The sequence below is a fragment of the Bemisia tabaci genome, chromosome 10, assembly GCF_918797505.1.
Source record: "Bemisia tabaci chromosome 10, PGI_BMITA_v3".
Classification (NCBI taxonomy): Eukaryota; Metazoa; Arthropoda; class Insecta; order Hemiptera; family Aleyrodidae; genus Bemisia; species Bemisia tabaci.
In genome coordinates, this window is record NC_092802.1 from 35,037,287 (window position 1) to 35,058,922 (window position 21,636).

General features: G+C 40.2%; 2 protein-coding genes across 2 annotated transcripts in view; both read right to left on the minus strand.

Moving 5' to 3' along the window:
* LpR1 (Lipophorin receptor 1) overlaps nucleotides 1-21,636 on the minus strand; it is a gene marked incomplete in the record, with an annotated part of 731,049 nt that overhangs the window by 376,348 nt on the left and 333,065 nt on the right.
* Nucleotides 250-5,617, minus strand: LOC109033684 (uncharacterized). Its single transcript, XM_019046404.2, has 2 exons — nucleotides 3,318-5,617; nucleotides 250-1,835 (listed from the first exon to the last, which is right to left on the minus strand). The coding sequence occupies exons 1-2, from the start codon at nucleotides 3,375-3,377 to the stop codon at nucleotides 1,362-1,364; spliced, it is 534 nt and encodes a 177-aa protein (XP_018901949.2). The 5' UTR covers nucleotides 3,378-5,617; the 3' UTR covers nucleotides 250-1,361.

Sequence of the window (21,636 nt, forward strand, 5' to 3'; positions counted from 1 at the left end):
AATTTTGGACGGAAATTGCTCGGGTACACTGGAAAAAAAAACACATTGGATCTAGAGTCCAGACTCTTGAAAACATTGACAAGAAATAATACTCTTGATTCGATCAGGTTTTTGCTTAAATCAAAAGGAAATCCGCTCAAATTAAGAGGCTTGGTTCTTGATTTAAGCAAAAATCCGATTGAGTCAAAGGTATTTTTTCGTGTCGATGTTTTCAAGAGTCTGGACTCTAGATCCAATGTGTTTTTTTTTTTTCCAGTGTACATTCTTGTAAAAAATCGTATTTTTTGAGTCGATGTTGCAACCTTGGAGTGGAGTTACGTTCCTTCGCACAGGATACGACGTATTGTGGACTTGTAGTGCGCAATTTGATGCAAGTAGATTCTGGTTTTTCATGTGAGCGGGACATTCAATTTGTTCATAATCCATGCTAAATAAAGGCGTTAATATCTTGGTTAAAAGTTAATTTCATTGATTGCCATTGCTCACGTCGTTCTTCAGGTGAAATTTTGAGGAGGAAACTAACATAAAAATGCTAAATATGTTTTCTGGTGATTCATTCCACAGGGTGATTTGAGAGTCTTAGACCATCCCTGTAATCCCTAAGGTTCTTGCCAATTTTCATAACATTTTTAGGATTCCCAAAAGTAGCTTCCTTTAACTTCGGGGCAAAACTGAGGCAAATACAACATTTCCTTCAAAAACAGTGATGGTACAATATAAAATATATTTTCATGATAGATTTACATTATTTGTAAAGAGTAAAAATATAATTCATATTTTCTTTAAAAAAAAAATAGAAATTAATTTCAGAACAACGCAAAATTATTCTGTTGCATATCGTAAATATTATTAAATTGACATTAGAAAATAATTTTTAAAAAAAGGTAAAGTCTTCAATCAATATTAAAACTATTTTTAAACCACACGAAAACAGCTCTTATGTACGATTACAATCGAAAAAAAGTAAAAAAGAAATGGGTAAACGATGCTAAAAACGTCAAACCATAGAAAAAGCAAAACGTTTCGAGCCGTAACAAGCCTACTTTCAGGGGCAAAAACTTGGTTTTTTTACGTGAAAATGAGCCTGGAACGGCACGAAACGTTCTGCGCTTTTAGTGTTTCGATGTTTGTAGCGTTGCTTGTCCATATTTACTTTTTTCTATCCTATTTTTAAAGTATTTTAACAGTAGGTCGCCAAACTGTGAACGAAGTTTGCCTTGCGAATACAATCTCCCGTAATCTTTATTCCCGTTTGTGACACTGTGAAGGCCTAAAATACGGGAACCAATCAGAAATGGATTCACATTGTCTTGACTCTCAGTATAAAGGGACTCTACAAGCACCCAGCGCCAAACCAGGCTTCACTTTTTCCCCGTGCTTAGAGATACGGGCACTTCCTCTTCAGGTATTTTGTCGCGGCCCAATTCATTCCAGCCTTCGACGCATTTCTCGAGGTCAACCTCAATGTACCAGGGACGACGACAGGTCAAGAGCCGAAGCACAATCCCCTTACTAACGGTGCACCTGAAGTCACTTCGAGCTTGTTCGTCCCTTGGGTTGCACGCAGGAGATGGGAAATATTTGTAGTTGGAACCGCGGCATCTATTTTTGAAGAGCCCTCTTTTCGATGGGAGATAATGCTGCAAGTAACCCTGGTGAGCATTTTTGCAGTACCAGTTGGCCTCGAACAATTTATCTAGATTCGGGCGGGCTGGCAGAGATTTGCAAGGGTTCTTCGGGTCCGCGACAAGTTGGAGATCTTTTTTGATTTGATCCCAACTTAATTTTGGATTCTTAGCCTGCCAAAGCCATTTTCCTAACGTTCGCCCGGCTACCTGTTATCAAAATTAAATTTATTGAAGAAAAATCCACCTTCTTGGGTTTTTTTTTTACATCGACCAATATTATGTATGATGTAAATTTACGCACAAAATGTGTAGGGTCAACACGCTATCGACGATAAAACTACCCAACGACACGCCTCGTTTGCGGCGTTTAAAAATCTCCACTCCAATTTTTTTTTTTTTTTTTTTTTTTTTTTTTTTTTTTTAATAAATCAATGAAGATAGTTTTCTTTGAGCAGGAGAGATAAATCACGGAAGTCATAAAGAATTGCACTGAAAAAAAATTCTCGACGTTTTTACCAAGGTCCGTTGGGACCTTTACCATCTCACTTTTTTTACCAATTATTGGTGATTTTACCAAGACAGACTGATAAGCTTACCTAAAAACCGGTATTTTTACTGAATTTTTCAGGTAAGAGTACCACTTTTATTGGTAATCAATTCCCGGTAACTTTGCAATTTTACGCCAACTTTATCTCGGTAATTCTACCACAGTCGATAAAAATATTGGCGTTTTTAGCAAGGTCCAGTAAAATTACCGAGAGAGTTCAATTATTTTACCGAGATTTTTCGGTAAAATTACCAATTTCATAAATGGTAATTTTACCAAGAAAAAACTGGGATCAAACAGAGCTCTGAATTCTTGATAATTTTACCCTTTTCTTAGTAAATACACCGAGATTTTTTTTTCAGTGTGGATTACATTTTGCAGAAGGAACCCATATCTCTGGCTCTTCCATAAAACAAACATTGACGCGTTAGCTACGTAAGTTTTCTCTCTCGTAACTATAAAATGCACGTGAATCGTGCAACACAATAAGCCAATAAACAAGATATTGATGTCTAGAAGGCGAAACCACGTATCTCCGTATGCGACGTAGCTGATTTCCTGTCATACTTTATTTTTTCTTTGAAAAACTAGTCACCGTAAGTTCTTGAAAATTTCCTTGATTTTTCTTCTCTAGATCATCCTGTATAAATTTCAAGCCATGAAATCAGCTCATTTCCTTCGAAAAAATAAACTAGGAGCGGAAATGTTGAAACAACGCAAGGGGAATACGTGGTTTTGCACTTTGAAAGACATATATCAAAGCACTGGATACCAATGTTTTTCTCTTCGAACTTCCATTAGGATAACAAAACACATAATAAGAAGTCTGGATATCATTTCCTCGACAAGATACAATCATTTACAACCTACGTTGGTCGATTGACAAAAATACAAAAGACGTCATTTGTGGTATTTAATTTTCATTTGATCTGTGTTAAAAAAAAAAAATGTGAATACATCTCTGGTGTTGATTTCCAAACGTTCGTGTGAATCGTTTTCTACTAAGATTTGAAGAAAAAAATGCGTGATTTAATTTTTATCTATTTTTTTTTTATAGTTATCAAAATCAAATGATACTGTCTAGTATCTCATTCCACTCACTGAACCGTAGAGTTAAAGCAAGTTCAAATGGTCATCCTTACCATGCTTGTCCAGAATCCCAGTATGAAGAAGACCGAAGTACAAAAACGATTAGAAATCATGATTTTCGAATGATGCACTACGTAAAACTGAGAACCGAGGTCAATTTCCACGAGTACCGGCTCGAGTGTGGGAGGTAGCTAATCGGAACGGACGAGCTGTTCATCAGCTGAATGACGGTGGTTCAAATGTCGGAAAAAGGAAAGATACGTCACACTTTAAATAAGCAAGCTCGAAAAGGAGGGGCAAAAACAACACTCAAGCTATTAGGAGGTTGAGAAGTTAAAATGTAGGGTTGTTTGTGATCAATTCTAATGTTAAATGCGTCATAGCGATTTTTTAGCATGTTTCTATATGCGTTTCATTTTCCGTCACGACGATTCTTGTCTGCTTCCAATGCGTTTTATTCAATCGACGGTGAAACTACCAAACCACGTATCTCGTTTGCGGTGTTTAAAAATCTACGCTCACATTTTATTTTTTGGAAGTAGACCAAATCAATATCATTCCTTGAAATTTTCACAGAATTTTCTCCGCGCGAAGAGGAAAAATCACAGAAATTTTCAAGGCTGGACGTTAAATAGTTTTTCATTTAAAAAATAAAGTATGACAGGAAGTCTGCGACGTCGCAAACCGAGATACGTGGTTTGGTAGTTTCACCGTCGCAATGTGTTTCGTCAACGTTATTATTGTTCGACCGGAATCTGGACTCACATCACTCTCAATACGGAAAGAGGAACGTCCTATACCTGTCGGAGTGTCACTCATTTTCACGCTACTTCAGGTAGAAAGTAGTACAAAATGCGTCACTTCGAAAAAAATCAATGTTTTTTCCGAATTTTCTTCCTGAAAGCTCGAACGTCAATACCGCAAATCGGAAAACTTTATCGGCGTAAAATGCCCTTGAGAAAGTGATATAGATCATTTTATTTTCGCAGTGCATTAGTAATTGTGCGTCACTAAATGTCATTATCCGAGGCTGAATAGTACGGGCATCCGAGGCTCGAAAATAACAGTACATTTTAGAGATCTTGCCTAACTATATTTTCAGAGTGTAGGAGTTACTTTTGAAAAGTAATATGGTTCCTTATACTGCCGTATTAAGGGAGAACGCCATATGAGCCTTCAGGCGTTGCCAAGTTTCATTCAATAAAAACCGAATTTACTGGAAAAATTTGGAAAATTTTTTTTTCAACATTTTCTGACAATTTTGTAGGCAATTTACTCTAAAATATCTGAAAATTTCAAAGAAAAATGTGCATAAATTTCGTCGAAAATACATGTTTTATCGGAGGAAATTTGGCAACTCTCGAATGTTCATACGGCGTTCTTCCTTAGCACGGCAGTATAGCATAAATGCGTCCAATTTTAAAGGAAAAAAATGGTGGCAACGTTAACCCGACGGTCGACATGCTGGCAATGCTCGGTATTTTACTTCGTGTCAAATTTTGATGGATCCAAAAACTCGGCCACGAATCCACAATTCGCTACCCTTACTGCAGCCACCCAACCACCCCGCGTTGCGGCTTCAGCGCTCTACGGTTAGAGGGAGGGGGCAGCTGCAGCGATGCGCTCATCTGGGGCCAATTAATCACTCAGAAAAATAATAAAAACCAACTGCAAGGAAATATTGCGCTTGTTCAGTTTAGTTTATCTCTTTCCAAAACGTTGGGTAAAACAAGCGGTGGGCGGCTTCCCCTGTTGCCAGATCGTGTGGGTATGCATGGTTCGAACTGGTTGCGATCGAATGCTGCCGTGCTAAGAGAAAACGCCGTATAAACCCCCAGGCGTTGCCAAATTTCCATTTATAAAACACGAATTTTCTGGTAGACTTATGAATATTTTTCTTCCGATTTTTCAGATAATATTGTTTACAATCTCACCTAAAGTTGTTGAAACTTTCAAGGAAAAATATGTATAACTTTCCTCAAGAATACTCATTTTACTGAAGGAAATTTGGCAACTCTCGAATGTTCATACGGCGCTTTTTCTCAGCACGGCAAAATGGGTCCCTAACCTTGCGTCTTTCATTTAATATTCTGTAAATACAAATGAGCAAATTGTGTGGTGATTTATTCCGTATTTTTTGAGTCAAAATACGGGATATAACCGCTCTTGAAAAGTCCACAAACTCCGAACAGTTTCAAACGCACCCACATGGTGGGAAAATGATGGCAGAGAAGTACTATCGACTACGGCAGTCAAATTACTATCTCCGCTGACGTTCGTTATGATAGAATGTACTTGAGTGTAGAATAATTGGACCGCGTTAAGCAGAAAGGAACCAAGCCACATCAGCCATTGCTATTTAACTGGACAATTCAGTTTTTACATTGAAACGCTTGTGCGGATTTTTCTGCAAAATTTCAGTGATTTTTCTGTATAGTACGAAGCACATTCCTTGAAATGTTCACAGGAGTCCGCACCAACGTTCTCCTGTAGAAAATTAAATTGTCCAATTTTTGGCAATAGCTGATGTATCTTGGTTCCTTTCTGCTAAACGCGATCCAACTGGACTTCATTTTGCGGCGAGGAACTGAAGTTTCTGGCTCATCCGCGAGAACACGTATGTGCATGGGGACACTAATGGCACATACGTTGTTTTTCAACTGCGCCAGAAATTGCAGCGCAAACCAAAAAGCAACGCCATCTTTAAATGTGGAAGCCTGGAAGCAACAATTCTTGTTCTGCGACTGGGCGGGTTGCATGCGAATAAATGGAGGCGTTTTGAGTTCTCTCGCATCCATATCGGCGAGCGATGCTTTAATAAGCGTCAGGCGCTCGAGAGATAACTATTCTAACTTCCAGGAAGCGAAATTGCCTACCCGAGAATCTGAAGGCGTTTAGCGATGCATCACTGAGCGGGCCTGTTGAAATGGGCTTATTGCAGATTAAGAGACGAGCTGCGCACGAATGCTATTTTAGTGGATTTGCACAAGGCAGTTTTAAGTGTCGAGTTCAGCAAAAGAGAACCAATATCTACTCTGCCGTAACGTAGAAAAACGCCATATTTGAAAGAAACGACTTTATTCGAATGTTATGAATATTTTACTGAAAAGTTTCAGACAATTTTATTCGCACTTTAACCTACAATATTTGAAGACCCAAAGGAAAAATTGGCATAACTTTCCTCAAAAATTCATGTTCAAAAATTCATGTTCAAAAATTCAGGTGATTTAGCTACTCTCGAATGCTCATACGATGTTTTGCAGAGATTGCAGATGATTGGCATACGATGCGCGGCAGTACTGTAGTTAGGCTGGTTCCAGTTATATCCGGTCAATTGAACTACATTTTACGGTAAGGAACTACAATTTTTGGCTCGTTGCAGGAACAACGTATGTGCCATTAGTTTCTCTATGCAGATAGGTTCTTTTAAGTACAGGTGAGTCAGAAATTTTAGTTCCTTATGGCAAAAAGACGTCCAATTAAACTTCAAAGGTGAAATGAAAAGTTCTCTTTCGCATTCGTCGCCATTCTTATCGTTTAGAACTTTTTTCAATAACGATACCAGTGGCGTGGCGTGCGTTTTGCGATATATCGATTGTTTTGCCATTTGAACCGATGGAATAGGATCGATAAACAGGCTGTTCGCACCGAACACCTTCATAATCGATTCTTTACCACAACTTCAAATGGAGAAATATCGAAAATCGATAAATCGCCGCCACCGCGTTCCCGATTTTGGATTTTTCACTACTTAAAATTGCACGGATTTTTGTGCAAATTTCAGTGAGTTCTCTGCAAAGTACGAAGCAAATTACTTAAAATTTTCAAAGGAGTCTTCTCAAACGATATCTTACAAAAAATTAAATAGCCCGATAAAATTTAACAATAGCTGATGTGGCTTGGTTCCTTTCTGCTTAACGCGGTCCAATTATCCAATACCATTGCGAGAGATTACATTGGAGAAAACGCAAACGGTAAAAATATCGATGGCCAATATGCGAAACCAGGTATCTCCATTCCGGTATTTCATTCTTTTTCCAAGAGCAACAAGTCAACTTTATAGCTTAAAATTTGTGGAACATATTCTGCCGATAGGTAAGAAAAATCATGGAAGTTTGCCAGGAATTACGTCGAATAGTTTTCTAGGAATTACGTCGACTAGTTTTCCAAAGAAAACATACAGTACGACAAAAAGTCCTAAACGGAGATACTTGGTTTTGCACTTGAGCCATCGATATGCTGTAGATGCTATTTTATATTCATCCATGTTGTGCCTAAACAAACAATAAACCCTGCATCTCGGTTCCCTCAATTTACATGATCACGCTTCGTGATTTCATCGGCAAAGGCGAACTTCCGACGAACTTCGGGTGAACTAGTTCAGGGCGCCCCTTATAATCAGTTCCGTGTATTAGTTGAGCATCATTTGAAACTGGTTCGGCGAAGCCGAACTGGAAAGTTCCTCTTTGATAGCACTCGAGTTCGCATGGGGCTTGTTGAAGTTGTCCGGTGGCATGGCGTCCTGGGCGATATATCGATCTGTCATTTGAACCTGTGGAAAAGGATCGATAAACAGGATGTTTGCACGAGAGCCTTGATAATCGATTATTTGCCACAGCTTCGAATGGGAAAACATCGATAGTCAATCGTTCACACCGCGACGCTGGAGCTGTCCGGAAGCCCACTCGCGTTGTGCGGTTACCGTTCATCAGAAGAAACCAACAGCATGTAAATTGTTTCATAGCGACGCACAATGGATAGAGTCAATTGGAGAGGTCGGACATCAGTGGCGTGGTGTGCTTTGCGATATATCGATTGATCGGTCATTTAAACCTATGGAAAAGTATCGATAAAGAGGGTGTTCGCAGCGTTCACCTTAATAATCGATTATTGACCACAGCTTCATATGGGGAAATATCGATAGATCGCAAAGCACGCCACGCCACTGTCGGACATGGAATATTTGACAAAAACTGCAAATTTTGAAGTTTATTTCGTCACATTTGAAATTTTGAGGGATGCTTCCGCAAGAAAATTTTGCATAAAAACTAATGAAACCACTTTTAAAATCTCACGGTTTTGTTTGAACGGAGTTATAAGCGTTTAAAGATTCCAAATTTTGTCCGCGATCTCTCCTATTGACTCGGTCCACTGTGCGACGGTGAGACTCCCAAACCACGTACCTCGGTTTGCAACGTTTTAGACCTCCTGTGATGCTTGATTTAATACATAACACATATTTCTGCTGAATGAAACTACAGGCAGGTGGGAGAGATGGGGTGTGCTCGTGGTGAGCTTCTTCAGGGTGTCTAGTATTTTTTAATTTTGAAAAATCCTGATATTTTCCTGATTTTTCCTGATATTTTATAAAAAATTCCTGATTTTTTTATTTTGAAAATTCCTGATATTATCCTGATTTTTCTCGGCTCCTGGCACGGTAGGCAAAAAGCAGTAAGACTTTTTCTGCTGAGGAGATTTGCGTAAGAAAAATTCCTGATAAAACGTCCAATTTTTCCGATTTTCCTGATATTTTCTTGATTTTTTCCTGATCGGCCAAAATTCCTGATCTTTTCCGGTTTCTCCGATTTTTCCTAATGCTAGATACCCTGTTCTTAAGAATTAATGTAAAAGTGGGCGTGATTCCTTTTGAAGAATTGGAAAAGTGGGATTTTACATTGAATCAAACGGTGCTAAGCGCCAAAAGTATGCCAACTCATGAACCTTGGGCAAATGACAAAAGCGTTGTGGACAGGGCTCATGCGTTAATGATTTGGCAACGTCCACATCGTTGCCGCTGACGTCACTGGCGCTCAATAATTCTCATTCATTCTTATGGACGATGATCAACGAGCACACCCCTTCTTTCTCCCCTGTATTTAGTTCCGTTTAGTAGAAAAGCGTCCGATTGAAAATTACTCTACGTCAATTCTTGCACGGGGGAAAAGTGTTGAGGGTTATCCTTTTAAATTGTGGTACTACCCCAATGTGGTGGTTGATATGGACATGTCCAATCAATTATGGTAGTGCCGCAACATTTGGGTTAGTGACCTAGTGTATTGGGGTCCTACCATAATCAATTGGCAATTTCCATATCATCCAACTATACCCTAACCTCTTTTTCGTCTAAAAACTTCGCTAGTTTGTCTCCTCAGTGCGAGGAACATTCTGTGAAAACTTTATAGAATGATACTAACTTGTTCTCCCTTAAATAAATAAAATAGAGGTGGAGATATTAAAACACCGCAAATGAGATACGCCATTTGGGAGTTTCACCGTCGAGGCGCTTCCTAACTGGAAGTCAGTCAGCGCTCATCCGGAATGTCAACACTTTATCGGCACGATGAGCATAAACCCCTTAAACGAGGATAGCCGAATAGAACTTTTTCTAAAACCGATCAAACCACTTATTTACTACCTCCGCGTCAGACTTACCCCTTTAATTTTCCAAAATTCGATTCTGTTTTATTAACCTGACGATGGGCACCTCAGCCCAAAATGGCCACCGTGTATTGAAAAAATAAGTGACAAGTAAGCAACGCTGCTGTTTTCTGGAATTGATTCTGAATTTCGGAACTTTTCAAATGATGAGAACTTTCCCCGGAATCCTTGAAATACCCGGAAACTTTAGCAATTTTCGAATTTATTCAAATTTTCTCGTAGATTCTGGGGCTCTCTTTGTTTTTACCGATTATTTGATCAAATTTGACGATCTTTGAAACTAAATCCAGGCAACTTTCGGGTTTTTTCCCCGGAACTTTTGAGAAAATCGGAATTTTGCTCAAAAAGTGGGGGATCGGAATTCATTCCGTAAATCCCGGAATCTTCGGTAAAATTAAATAGCAGCACTGCAAGTAAGCGGTGTAATCGGTTTTACAAAAAAGCAATGCGTCCAGCCTTGTTTAAAAAGCTTTGTGTCCCTGAAATTAATTGTCTCTGGTCAATAACAGGAGCAATTCGGCAACCTTTGTCCGCGGAATCTCTCATTTGGACCTTAACGCCCTGCTTCATTTTCCTTCACACCATCGAAAACCCCTCCTAAATCCCCGCTCTATTGGATTCTCCGGATTTCTCCCCCCCCTCTCCCTCCACCACCCCCGCGCCATTCGCCCCATCTCTCTCGCCCCCGCATTCTAACGGAACCCCCATCTCCGTCCCCACGGCGCTTAATCACAGAAATCGTCGCTCCTCCAACTTAAGGGCGTATCTGAATTCCCACTTGAGCCCTGATGTCCGAATAACACCATGCTTTTCGGGGCTCATGTAGGAGTAGAGATACGCCCTTACGTCTCAGGAGGGATGAAATGCACTTTCATTGAGGGCAGCGCACCCGCGGTGGTCGCGGGACTCATAACTGGACGTATTTCTACAAAAAGGAACTATGTGCATTATGACGTGAGCTCTGTTGTGCGTATATTCTTAGGGGTCTCAGGGCTCATGTCTTGGTGCACATAGTTCCGTTTGGCAGAAATACGTTCAACTGAACTCTGACCCACATTCCAGCCGATTTTCGGTCACGACCTCCAACTTCGCTCCATCCCTCGCTCGCTCATCCCCCCCCCGGGGGAGGGGGGGGAGATGGGTGAGAGGAGGGGGGTGAAGGGTCAACGCGCTGTGAGGGATTCCGCGATCCAGCGCCTCTTCACCTCGGATGTTTCCATCATCGTTCGAGTCAAAAGCCCGCCGTGTGCTTTGCCCCAGTCAGGATGGGTATGTTGAATACATGAGAGGTACAAACAAATGAATAGCTCCATCACACGGAGGACAAAAAATTCGATTTATTAAGTGAAAAAAAAGATTGGTAGAATGCACCATTCCTTCACGCTGTATTTTACACAGCGTGAAGGAATGGTAAATTCTACCAATTTTCAAGACAATTTTGCCAGAGGAATGGTTACCTGTACCGGTATATAGTGACGTTTACCTTTTTTCCGGCAGAATTGACTCTAAATTGACGCTGCGTGAAATACAGCGCGAAGGAATGGTAAATTCTACCAATCATGTTTTTCAGTGTAAAGAATACCAAAGTTTTAAGGAAAATTGCAATTTACGAGGGGAAATTTTTCAGCGTTGAAATGAAGTTACGTCTCTTTGTGAGGAGAAAGTCAAAAGAGGAGAAATCAGAGGCGTTTTCAAAAATTACATTGAGTATTTCTCTATTTCGATGGTTACGGAATAATACCGGATAATAACTGAGAATTTTGGCGAAAATGACTTAGCGACTTAGCCATATTCTCCTATAAAACACGCAAGCTGATCTTTACAGTTTTTTTCAACTTCGCATGGGAGCCTTGTTATGCATGAAAAAATTGCAAACCTAGGCTTAAAATTTGAAAAAAAAGACGAACTCTTCCTTTTGTCCTATAAAATAGTCTGTTTGTAGAAACTCCGAACCTTCTCGGCTTAGCGCGCCTTCATCTCTGCGAGATGCTACACGCGTCACCGCGGAGTTTGTTTAGTTGCTTCGCAAAATGGAACCTAACTGATGTATGATTCATGAAACTTCAGGTAATGAATGACTGTATTATTGACATTAAAGTATATTATTCGTATTGGAAAACAGTGGCGAGATGGGTAGGAGGTAGTTTGTAAGGCTTTAAAATAATTTTATGTTGTTTATCCGCTGAGGAAGGGGTCGTCCATTTCCGCCCCGAAAGTACGGTTTTCATATTTTAAAGGTTTTTCCAGCTTTTATCACCATTTTTTCGTTTCAATTGTTATATCATGTCGGGCTGCGCAGTATTTCATTTATATTGTTGGCTACATTCGTATTTCTGATTATTGACTATATTAACTGAAGTTACATGAACTTCAAATTTTGGTACTCTTCATAAACCGAATTTTTGTTCCCCACGTGATGGAGCTATTCATTCGTGTGTATAATTTCTCTTAATTACACTCAATAAGCCAACCGTAATTAAACCCCTTTAAAAATCACGATCGGCATATCAAAAATGTCTGAAATTCTCTCTAAAGGTGAGTCTACTCGTGTATCAAAAGTAAACAAACATGGTTTGGACCGAGTTTATCAGAAAGGATCCAATTGATTTAAGAATGTTAATGAGTTTCAACAGCAGTAAATTTTCTCCTACCAAAAACTGAAAGTCTAAAAACAAAAAATTCGTCGTGAAAACAGCGGCCAAAGTTTATTTTCTTACATTGAGCCCTATGTAGGAATTAAACTTCAAACCTCTTTTTCTCAGTTTCAGGTCCATTTTAGGTATCGAACAAGTTTCGCTAAAATAATTGTTTCAATTTAAACTGTAGGCGAAAAACAGATCCATTAAGGCTATAGACACATTTCAGAAAATCCAAAGAATCCATTTTATAATCCCTGAACAAATCTGAGAACCTGACTAATCGCATGCAGCGCAGCGGCGCTATTTGATGCCCTACCATGTTAATCACTCTGCGAACACTGGTTTGCAATGTAGCTCATAGATTTTCACATAAACTGGCAAGAGATACGTGTTAGAGATAGTAGCGCCGAGGTAGATGGAAATAAAATCACGCTCTTGGATAACTTCCAGATTTTTCCTGACTGAAATATTTTAATGGCCGAGAAAGGGCATTTCCTATTGCTCATTCATGATACTAACTTGGAAACGATAGAAATCGGTATGATTTGGCAGTTTCGCCATGGATAGAATTCCGATATTGATGTCGATTTCACTCTTTGTTGTGCATTACGAGAAAAAGTGAGTGCCCTCAATGCCTGGCACAATGCTGCTAGTTTTACTCTTCAAAAATCTCATCCCTGGAGACTAAGTATGGTATACGTATGAAAGAAACAGTGGAGAAACAAGGATGAAAAACGGGAAACAAGGCTAAAAATACACAATTAATGAAACCCGAGACGTTTCGACTCAAAACTGAGTCATTTTCAGTCATTTTGAGGTTTTTTATAGTTTTTTCTTTTAAATTTTTATTGTTTCCGACTGAAAATGACGCAGTTTTGAGTCGAAACGTCTCGGGTTTCATTAATTGTGTATTTTTAGCCTTGTTTCCCGTTTTTCATCCTTGTTTTTCCACTGTTATCATTGTCTTGGGCTGCTCTTAAAAATTTGTATCGTATGTAAGAAATCCCGCTCTACGTGATAATCTAAGAAATTTAATCTGGAGAGGCAAAAGTTAAAATTGGAGGCCAATCTGTTTTTGATTTTCGCTCCATAATTTTTGATGAGTAACTTGTAAAAATCTTGCAAAATCCGATAAAATTTGTCTTATGATGACTGATAAATGCAACTTTTTCCTAATGATAATTTACGACCATCATACGGCGCAAAGCATTCAGTAAAATAAAAATTATCCTGCAGACGGTGATAAATTTATAAATACTGAATTTGTCGACCGATATTTGAAGCGTTTTCAACAGCCCTACAGATCCGACCGAAAGGAGCTGACGGCTAAAAATAAATTAAAATGTTTGCTTATAAACGGCGAGCAATAAGCAAGCCAGCGCGCCTTCAATTGAGTAGGTAGGCAGCACGGACATCCTAGGAGTTCGAGTAGTTGTATCCAGGCGCCGGCATTAACGTTGTAGCACGCGGCCCATCCTCGTGTTCAGTTTCTCTTAGTGGTTACCTTTAACACGGAATTTGTCGAAGTTCGGACACCTGCAAATTCTCCAATACATGAAGTATGATAGATGCTCTGTAGCCCGTGACAAGATATACAATAAAAAAACAATTTAAAAAGCGGGTAACAAGGCTACAATTTCACATACACATAACCAAAACGTTTCGGCTTTAAGCGCTGTAGTGGTTTCACCAATGCCCGTTTTCGGTGTTTTTCTTGACTATGTTACAAAAATTTCTGTCATAATAACAATATTCCCAATGGACCACTAGACAAGGTACGAATTTAAGCATTCTGACACATGTTTCTTGACCAAAATTTCACGTAGAACACGATTCGCGCAACGAAAATTACCGAAATCAACTCCTAACAAAGATATTAACGTTTTTATTTCACATTGGTTACGAGGAATTTGAACTGCCCGCTCATAAGAAACTCAAAGCTCTACGTGAGTCAAATTGTGCACTGCAACGGTTTCAGCAATCGAGCAATGTTCATTTTCCACCATGAGTTGTTCAAACTATATACAACTTGTAATACCAAGCTGAGCCAAAGCGTTAAGATTGAGGTTGCCAGATTTTTATATCGCAGAGACTGTCATGATAACGTGTAGCGCGCGATGTGAGTCACGCACTGAAAAAAATAATATGCTATTTTAGCACTTAGGTTGTCAAAAATGTGTCTGGTGATTGCAATACGCTGCCTTTACTGCCCTCGCAGTTAACTTTACATCCTATGAATGCAAAGTCAACTGCGTGGGCAGTGAAGGCAGCATCTTAGGATCACCAGACACATTTTTGACATCCTAGGTGCTAAAACAGCATACCATTTTTTCAGTGCGTAGAGCATTGAGTTTTCACGAGCGGGAGGTTTGAATTCACGCATCAAGAATCATTAAATATCTTCGTAAGGAGTTCATTTCGGTAATTTTCGTTGTGCACATCGTGTTCTACGTGAAATTTCGGTTGCGAAACGTGTATCAGAATGCTGAAATTCGTGCCTTGTCTACTGGTCCATTGAAAGGTACTTATCAGGTACTATTTTACATTTTTAACCATTTTTATTTTGATTTATCCAACTGAGGGTGGCTGAATTTTCAGCCGAAACGTTTTGGTTTTGTGTAGGTGAAATTTTAGCCTTGTTACCCGCTTTTTAAATTGTTTTTTTTTCCTCCAATACATCGACTAGTTTCCCAAAGAAGTCTACAAGCGGAGATACGTGGTTTAGCACACCGTCATCGATAATGTCTCCAGACCCAATGCGGCTACGTTTCCCCACAGTAAAGCTCATCCCAGGAAACAATAGGTGCTATTTCGAAGTAGTCCATTTTCGTTGAACGCGATGCTGGGCAGCTTAGTGTGATGTTACTTAAACACAAACAATCCAGCAAATCGTTTCTCGGTAAAATTTTACGCAGGATCAAGAGCTCAGATCGCAAATCCCTCCTCTGCAGAGGGCTTCGTTAACTGAATTTGCATCTCGCCCCTGCTTCGCGGTGCCATGGCGTCCTTTGCGATCTATCGATTCATCTGCCATTTAAACCTATGAAAAAGTATCGATGAGCAGGGTATTCGCAACGAACAACTTAATAATCGATTCTTTAGCATAGTTTCAAATGGAGAAATATCGATAGTCGGTCATTCACGTCTCTCCACTGTTTACCTCCTCGCTCCTACCATCGTCACGACCGATAAATAGGGCTCAATTTTTTTTTTGATCAGAGCGCTTTACTGATGTGCTACGGAAAAACGCGGTATGAAGATTCAAGAGTTGCCAAATGTCTCCCGATAAAAAATATATTTTTGAGGAAAGTTGTGATTATTTTTCCTGGAAATTGTCAGATAAACTGAAAAAAAAATTTCGATGTATTTACTAAGAAAAGGGCAAAATTACCAAGAATTCAGGGTTCTATTTGATCCCAGTTTTTTCTTGGTAAAATTACCATTTATGGAATTGGTAATTTTACCGAGTAATCTCGGTAAAATTATTGAACTTTCTCGGTAATTATACTAGACCTTGGTAAAAACGGCAATATTTTTTATCGACTGTGGTAGAATTATCGAGATAAAATGGCAAAGTTACCGGGAATTGACTACCAATAGAAGTGGTATTCTTACCTGAAAAAAACAATAAAAATACCGGTTTTTAGGTAAGCTTACCAGTCTGTCTTGGTAAAATTACCAATAATTGGTAAAAAAAGTGAGATGGTGAAGGTACCAACGGACCTTGGTAAAAACGCTGAGAATTTTTTTTCCGTGTATTTTAGATGAAATTGAGAACAAAATTGTCTTAAAATTTTGGGGGAAAAAAGATGAAAATTTTCCCCAGTAAATTCGTTTTATATTGCGGGAAATTGGCAACGTCTAAAGGCTCTTACGGCGTTCTTCCTTAGCACGACAGTGTAAGCACGAGACTCGAGGAAACATCGAGCTATACTTCACGATTCCCTCTTTCGGTGACGTCAGTCCTTTCGAGGAATCGTTGAGGGTTTTCGGGATTTCTCCCGGGGGAAATGCGGGGGCGCAGGACTTGGTAGTGCTGCGGTCGGAATGTTTGTTTTCCCGGGAAAAAGCGCTTAATGCACCCACCGTGCATCGGCACTTAATGCGCGGATCAATGCATCGAGGGCCTGATCTACCGAGCTAGGGAGAAACGCCGCATGAGTCTTCAGATGTTACCAAAGTTCCTCCGGTAGAATATATTTTTTAGGAAAGTTATGCGTATTTGGACGTATTTATGTTAAAAGGAATTAAAATCGGGTGAGAAAGAAGTAGAGTACCTGTATAGCGAGAGTATGGACAGATCGCTTCATGGAGGGCTTAGGGCCCAAAAGTGCAGCCACCCTTCTAACCAACTTTTAACGCACAAAATTTCACTGCCAGTCTGTAGATTCCAATTCTAACGAATATGGCTAAGAAAGTACATGAATGAGCGTTCTTCCACAAAAATGAGTAAATTTATGCAAAAACTAAGTCAAATACGTGCTTTATAAACGATGGTTCGTAACAGTTGTATTAATAAATCGCTCTGGATAATTGAAATTCATAGGTTGGCTGCATTTCTGGGCCCTAACTTTATTCGCGGAGGCATCGGTGAAGGCCTGATGGATTTTCGGAGTTTCACATCTGTCTATACTTTCGCTAAAAGGGTACTCTAGAAAGAAGGAGTGTGCTCGTTAGTTAACAATTGTAAGAATAAATGGGAATTATTAAGCGCCAATGACGTCAGTGGCGACGTCGTCTTTAACTCATGAGCCCTTCCACAACGCTTTTCTCACGAACGCAAGGCTCATGAGTTAGTATATTCTGGCGCTTAGTTCCTCTTGATATAATGTAACATCCCACTTTTCAATTTTGCCAAAAGGAATCACGCCCAATTTTACACTGTTTCTTATGCAGCTCACCACGAGCACACCCCATCTTTTCCACCCGTCACTAATTCCTTTTAGCATAAATACGTCCATTTATCCATATGACATTTTCGAATATTTAGGATGAAATTGCGAACAAAATTGTCTGAAGAGTTAAAGACCTCAGAATAGCCAAAAAGGGGTTCCAAAAGGAAAAATGTTATCAATTTTTAAGAAGTTTGAAAAATAATTTTTAAAGCTTATTGCTACTATGAATATGGGTGACTAAAGTGCGAAACCACGTATCTCTATTGCGGTGTCTCAAAATGTCCGCTCCGGTTTCATTTATTCGAGGAGAAACAAACACCTTCGCAGCTTACAGAAAATTTCGCTACCGCGAAAAGAAGAAATCATGGAAGTTTTCAAATAATTAGGTAAATTGACAAGTTTCTCGAAGAAACAATAAAGTATGACAGGATGTCTGCAACATCGCAAACTGAGTCACGTGGTTTCGCATTTTGGTCATCGATATGTTCAAGGCTTATACGGCGTTCTTCCTGAAGCAGTGCCACAAAAGCCTAAAACACTTCGACCAATCAGAGAGCGGCACATTTTCCTGGAGTGAAAGGATTGAGATGACAATACTCTCCCTGTACGGGTACTTAAGTTCAAACAACGGTGCCAACATGCTTTCAATGATGACTCGAGGACCGTGATGTTAAATTTACTATGATCCCGTTATTCAACGTAAACGAATTACTGGCGCTCTGGAAATAGTTCAGTTCCGTCGGGGGAGTTGGAATATCCCGCCCGTTCCTTGCCGCCTTTGATCGAGCTTCGACGACCGGAATCTTGCGTTTCGCCTCGAGGCGGTATTGTGTACTTCCGACGGCGCCAAGTCGTCCCTCAAAAACCCAACCAAATTAAGAAATATCGACAGGGTGTCTACTAAAATAGGTTGATCAAAAATCAGTACTTTTACAGTACTTTTTCAGTACCTTATCAAGAAATTCAGTACCTCCTCCAACAGAAAAATTCCGTAATTTTTCAGTACCTCCATTTGACGAAATTCGAAAAATTTCAAAAATTTGAAATTGCGACAAAATGACAAAAAATTTAAAAAAAAATCCGGACCTTTTTGCGGAATTTCCGCACTTTTTCAGTACTTCCGGACCGCCGTTAAAAAATCAGTACTATTTCCAGACTTTCCGGACTTGTAGACACCCTGTATCGATGACCGAATTCCGAAACCACGTCCTTCCAATGACGAAATTGCATTCCTGGCACACTTCAATTTTTCTTCGAAAGGTTAGTGAACTTATTTTTTTTTAAACTTTCTTTACTTGAACATACTGTCGCAAGTGCAGTGTCTCGAATGGCCGATTTTTCGGTCTTTGAGACCTGCATGGGTCACTTTCGCTGGTCACAAAATCGTGCTAGATTCTTGTAGATTAGCTAGAAACAATAAGATCCGTCCAAACCGCATCTTTCTACGTTCAATATTAACCCAGATATGGTACTTTGAACCAGTAAGCATATGTGTGTCTCCCTGACTGATGAAGGCAAGGTGGAAGAAACCAAGGGTGTCACTACCGCGGTGGATGACGTCAAAAACCCGTCTTTTCAAAGGCCGATATCTCGGCTAATATTGAACGTAGAAAGTCGCGATTTGGACAGAACTTATTAATTTCTGCTAATCTACAAGAATCAGGCATCAAAACGCGATTCTATGATCAGCACGACTAGATCAACAGATCTAGAGTCCAGACTCTTGAAAACATTGCCACGAAAAAGGACTCTTGATTCAAGCAAATTTAAGCTTAAATCGAAAGGAAATCCGCTGAAATTGGCTTGGTTCTTGATCTAAGCTTAAATCTGATTGAATCAAGAGTATTTTTTCTTGTCGATGTTTGTAAGAGTCTGGACTCTAGATCCAATGTGTTTTTTTTCCAGTGTGAATAAAAGCTTGATGAGAGTAGAAGTCTACATAAAATCATATTAGGTAGCTGTGTTAAATCTAATTTTTGTCACTATTTACTTTCTGTTACCTCTTGAAATTTATCGTTAATCTTGCATAAAAAATCGCAGATTCTCCTCTGACTTGGCAACAGGGGGGCTCCTTTTGTCTTTCCGATAAGCGGGGCGTGGAATCATTAAAATAAGACGGCGAGGATGCGAGCTTCGCCCAATTTGGGGACAAAGCGAACCGTTCCCTGTCCTTTGTCTGCCGTTCCCCAAGATTGGGGGGGGGGGGGCGGGTTGGGAATGGAGGGAGGGGGTGAAGCAATTGAGTTTGGACCGGCGGCGGCGTGTAACGGGTAACGGCACGGCGCGTGTTTACCTGTTTGATGTGAGCGGACGTAATTGCATCATGCATACACTTTTAAACACGCTAGCGTTTTGCATCCTTACGGCAAGCTGCCGCACAGTGGTCGGGAGTGTGCCCCGTAACGACCGGGGAGTAGATCCGGAATTTCGCGTTCCGGGGAGTAGATCCGGAATTTCGCGTTCCGGGGAGTAGATCCGGAATTTCGCGTTCCGGGGAGTAGATCCGGAATTTCGCGTTCCGGGGAGTAGATCCGGAATTTCGCGTTCCGGGGAGTAGATCCGGAATTTCGCGTTCCGAGGAGTAGATCCGGAATTTCGCGTTCCGGGGAGTAGATCCGGAATTTCGCGTTCCGGGGAGTAGATCCGAATTTCGCGTTCCGGGAGTAGATCCGGAATTTCGCGTTCCGGGGAGTAGATCCGGAATTTCGCGTTCCGGGGAGTAGATCCGGAATTTCGCGTTCCGAGGAGTAGATCCGGAATTTCGCGTTCCGGGGAGTAGATCCGGAATTTCGCGTTTGGGGAGTAGATCCGGAATTTCGCGTTCCGGGGAGTAGATCCGGAATTTCGCGTTCTGGGGAGTGGATCCGGAATTTCGCGTTCCGGGGCGCATATCGCTCTGGCGCCTTGGAACGCTTCCGTGGGGTTGATTATTTAAATTGATAGACGAAACTAGAGTCCCTTTATACCCAGAGTAACGACAACTCGATTATCAGCTGTGCAGCCGACCTGGCTGGCCATGGAGGCCGAACTAGTGCACTCAAACGAACGTTGGATAAGGCTCAGGAATCCTGCGATGTCTGTCACACAGTTGATCAAGAGTTGGTTTGTGAATAATTTTAATCTATTTTCAGGACCGATGGCAATAACATGATTTAGGTTCATCTTTTCACATAGGTACCGATCTTGGTGACTAGTTCGGATGAGCGAGAACCAATCATTGGATTTAGGTTTCATAATCCCAACCAAAAGTGAGTTTCGTAACTCTGGTATAAAGTAGACGAAACGATAGCCATAGTGCCGTGCTAAGTTAAAACTCCGTACACTGAAAAAAAAGTTCGGTAAATCCGAACTAGTTAGGATCATATGGAACCAGGTTTTGTTCGGTACACACAACCGAATTATTTGGTATGTTCAACCAAATTTTTCGGTTTGTGCGACCGAACCATAATAAATTCTTACAGTTCGGTTCAGTGGACCGAACAGTTCGGATGAGTAGACCGAATAATTCGGTCGTGTGTACCGAACAAAATCGTGGTTTCATATGATCCTAGCTAGTGCGGATTTACCTAACTTTTTTTTCAGAGTATGAGTGTTCAAATTGCCAAATTTCCTCTCAGAAGATATTTCAACCGCGTTTAGCAGAAAGGAACCGAGCCACACTAGAGCCCCTTTACACTGAGAGTCAAGACAACACCCCCTCATGGAGTCACAAACGGGAATAAAGATTACACAAATTGAACGCTTTTCGTAATCTTTGATCGGCCCATTCTCAAATTCCTCTCACCGTTTCTTCTCTCGTTTCATTTGTTCCTTGTCGAACCCGAAATTCCTCGGTCCATTCCAGGATATAATCTTTGCAATCGGTGAAAATGTAATCTTTATTCCCGTTTGTGACACTGTGGAGGCCTAAAATACGGGAACCAATCAGAAATGGATTCACATTGTCTCGACTCTCAGTATAAAGGGACTCTAAGCCACACCAGCTATTGCCAAATTTAGTGGGAAATTTATTTTTTTACAATATAGCGTTTGTGCGGATTCCAATTTAAAGGAATTTGCTTCGTACAATGCAGAAAATTCACTGAAAATTGCTCATAAATCCGCACAAACATTTTTATGTAAATCCGCACCCTCTCTGTATAGGTAGAGTACTTGTAAAGCGAGAGTATAGACAGATGTGAAACTCCGAAAATCCATTAGGCCTTCACCGATGCCTCCGCGAATAAAGTTAGGGCCCAGAAATGCAGCCAACCTATGAATTTTAACTATCCAGAACGATTTATTAATACAATTGTTACAAACCATCGTTTATAAAGCACGTATTTGACTTAGTTTTTGCATAAATTTACTCATTTTTGTGGAAGAACGCTCATTTATGTACTTTCTTAGCCATCTTAGTT

Coding starts and splice junctions, on each gene's coding strand:
- LOC109033684 (XM_019046404.2), bottom strand. CDS start 3,377: ATGATTTCTAATCGTTTTTGTACTTCGGTCTTCTTCATACTGGGATTC. Junction 1,836..3,317: donor TGGGATTCTGGACAAGCATG/GTAAGGATGACC, acceptor TTTTGATAACAG/GTAGCCGGGCGAACGTTAGG.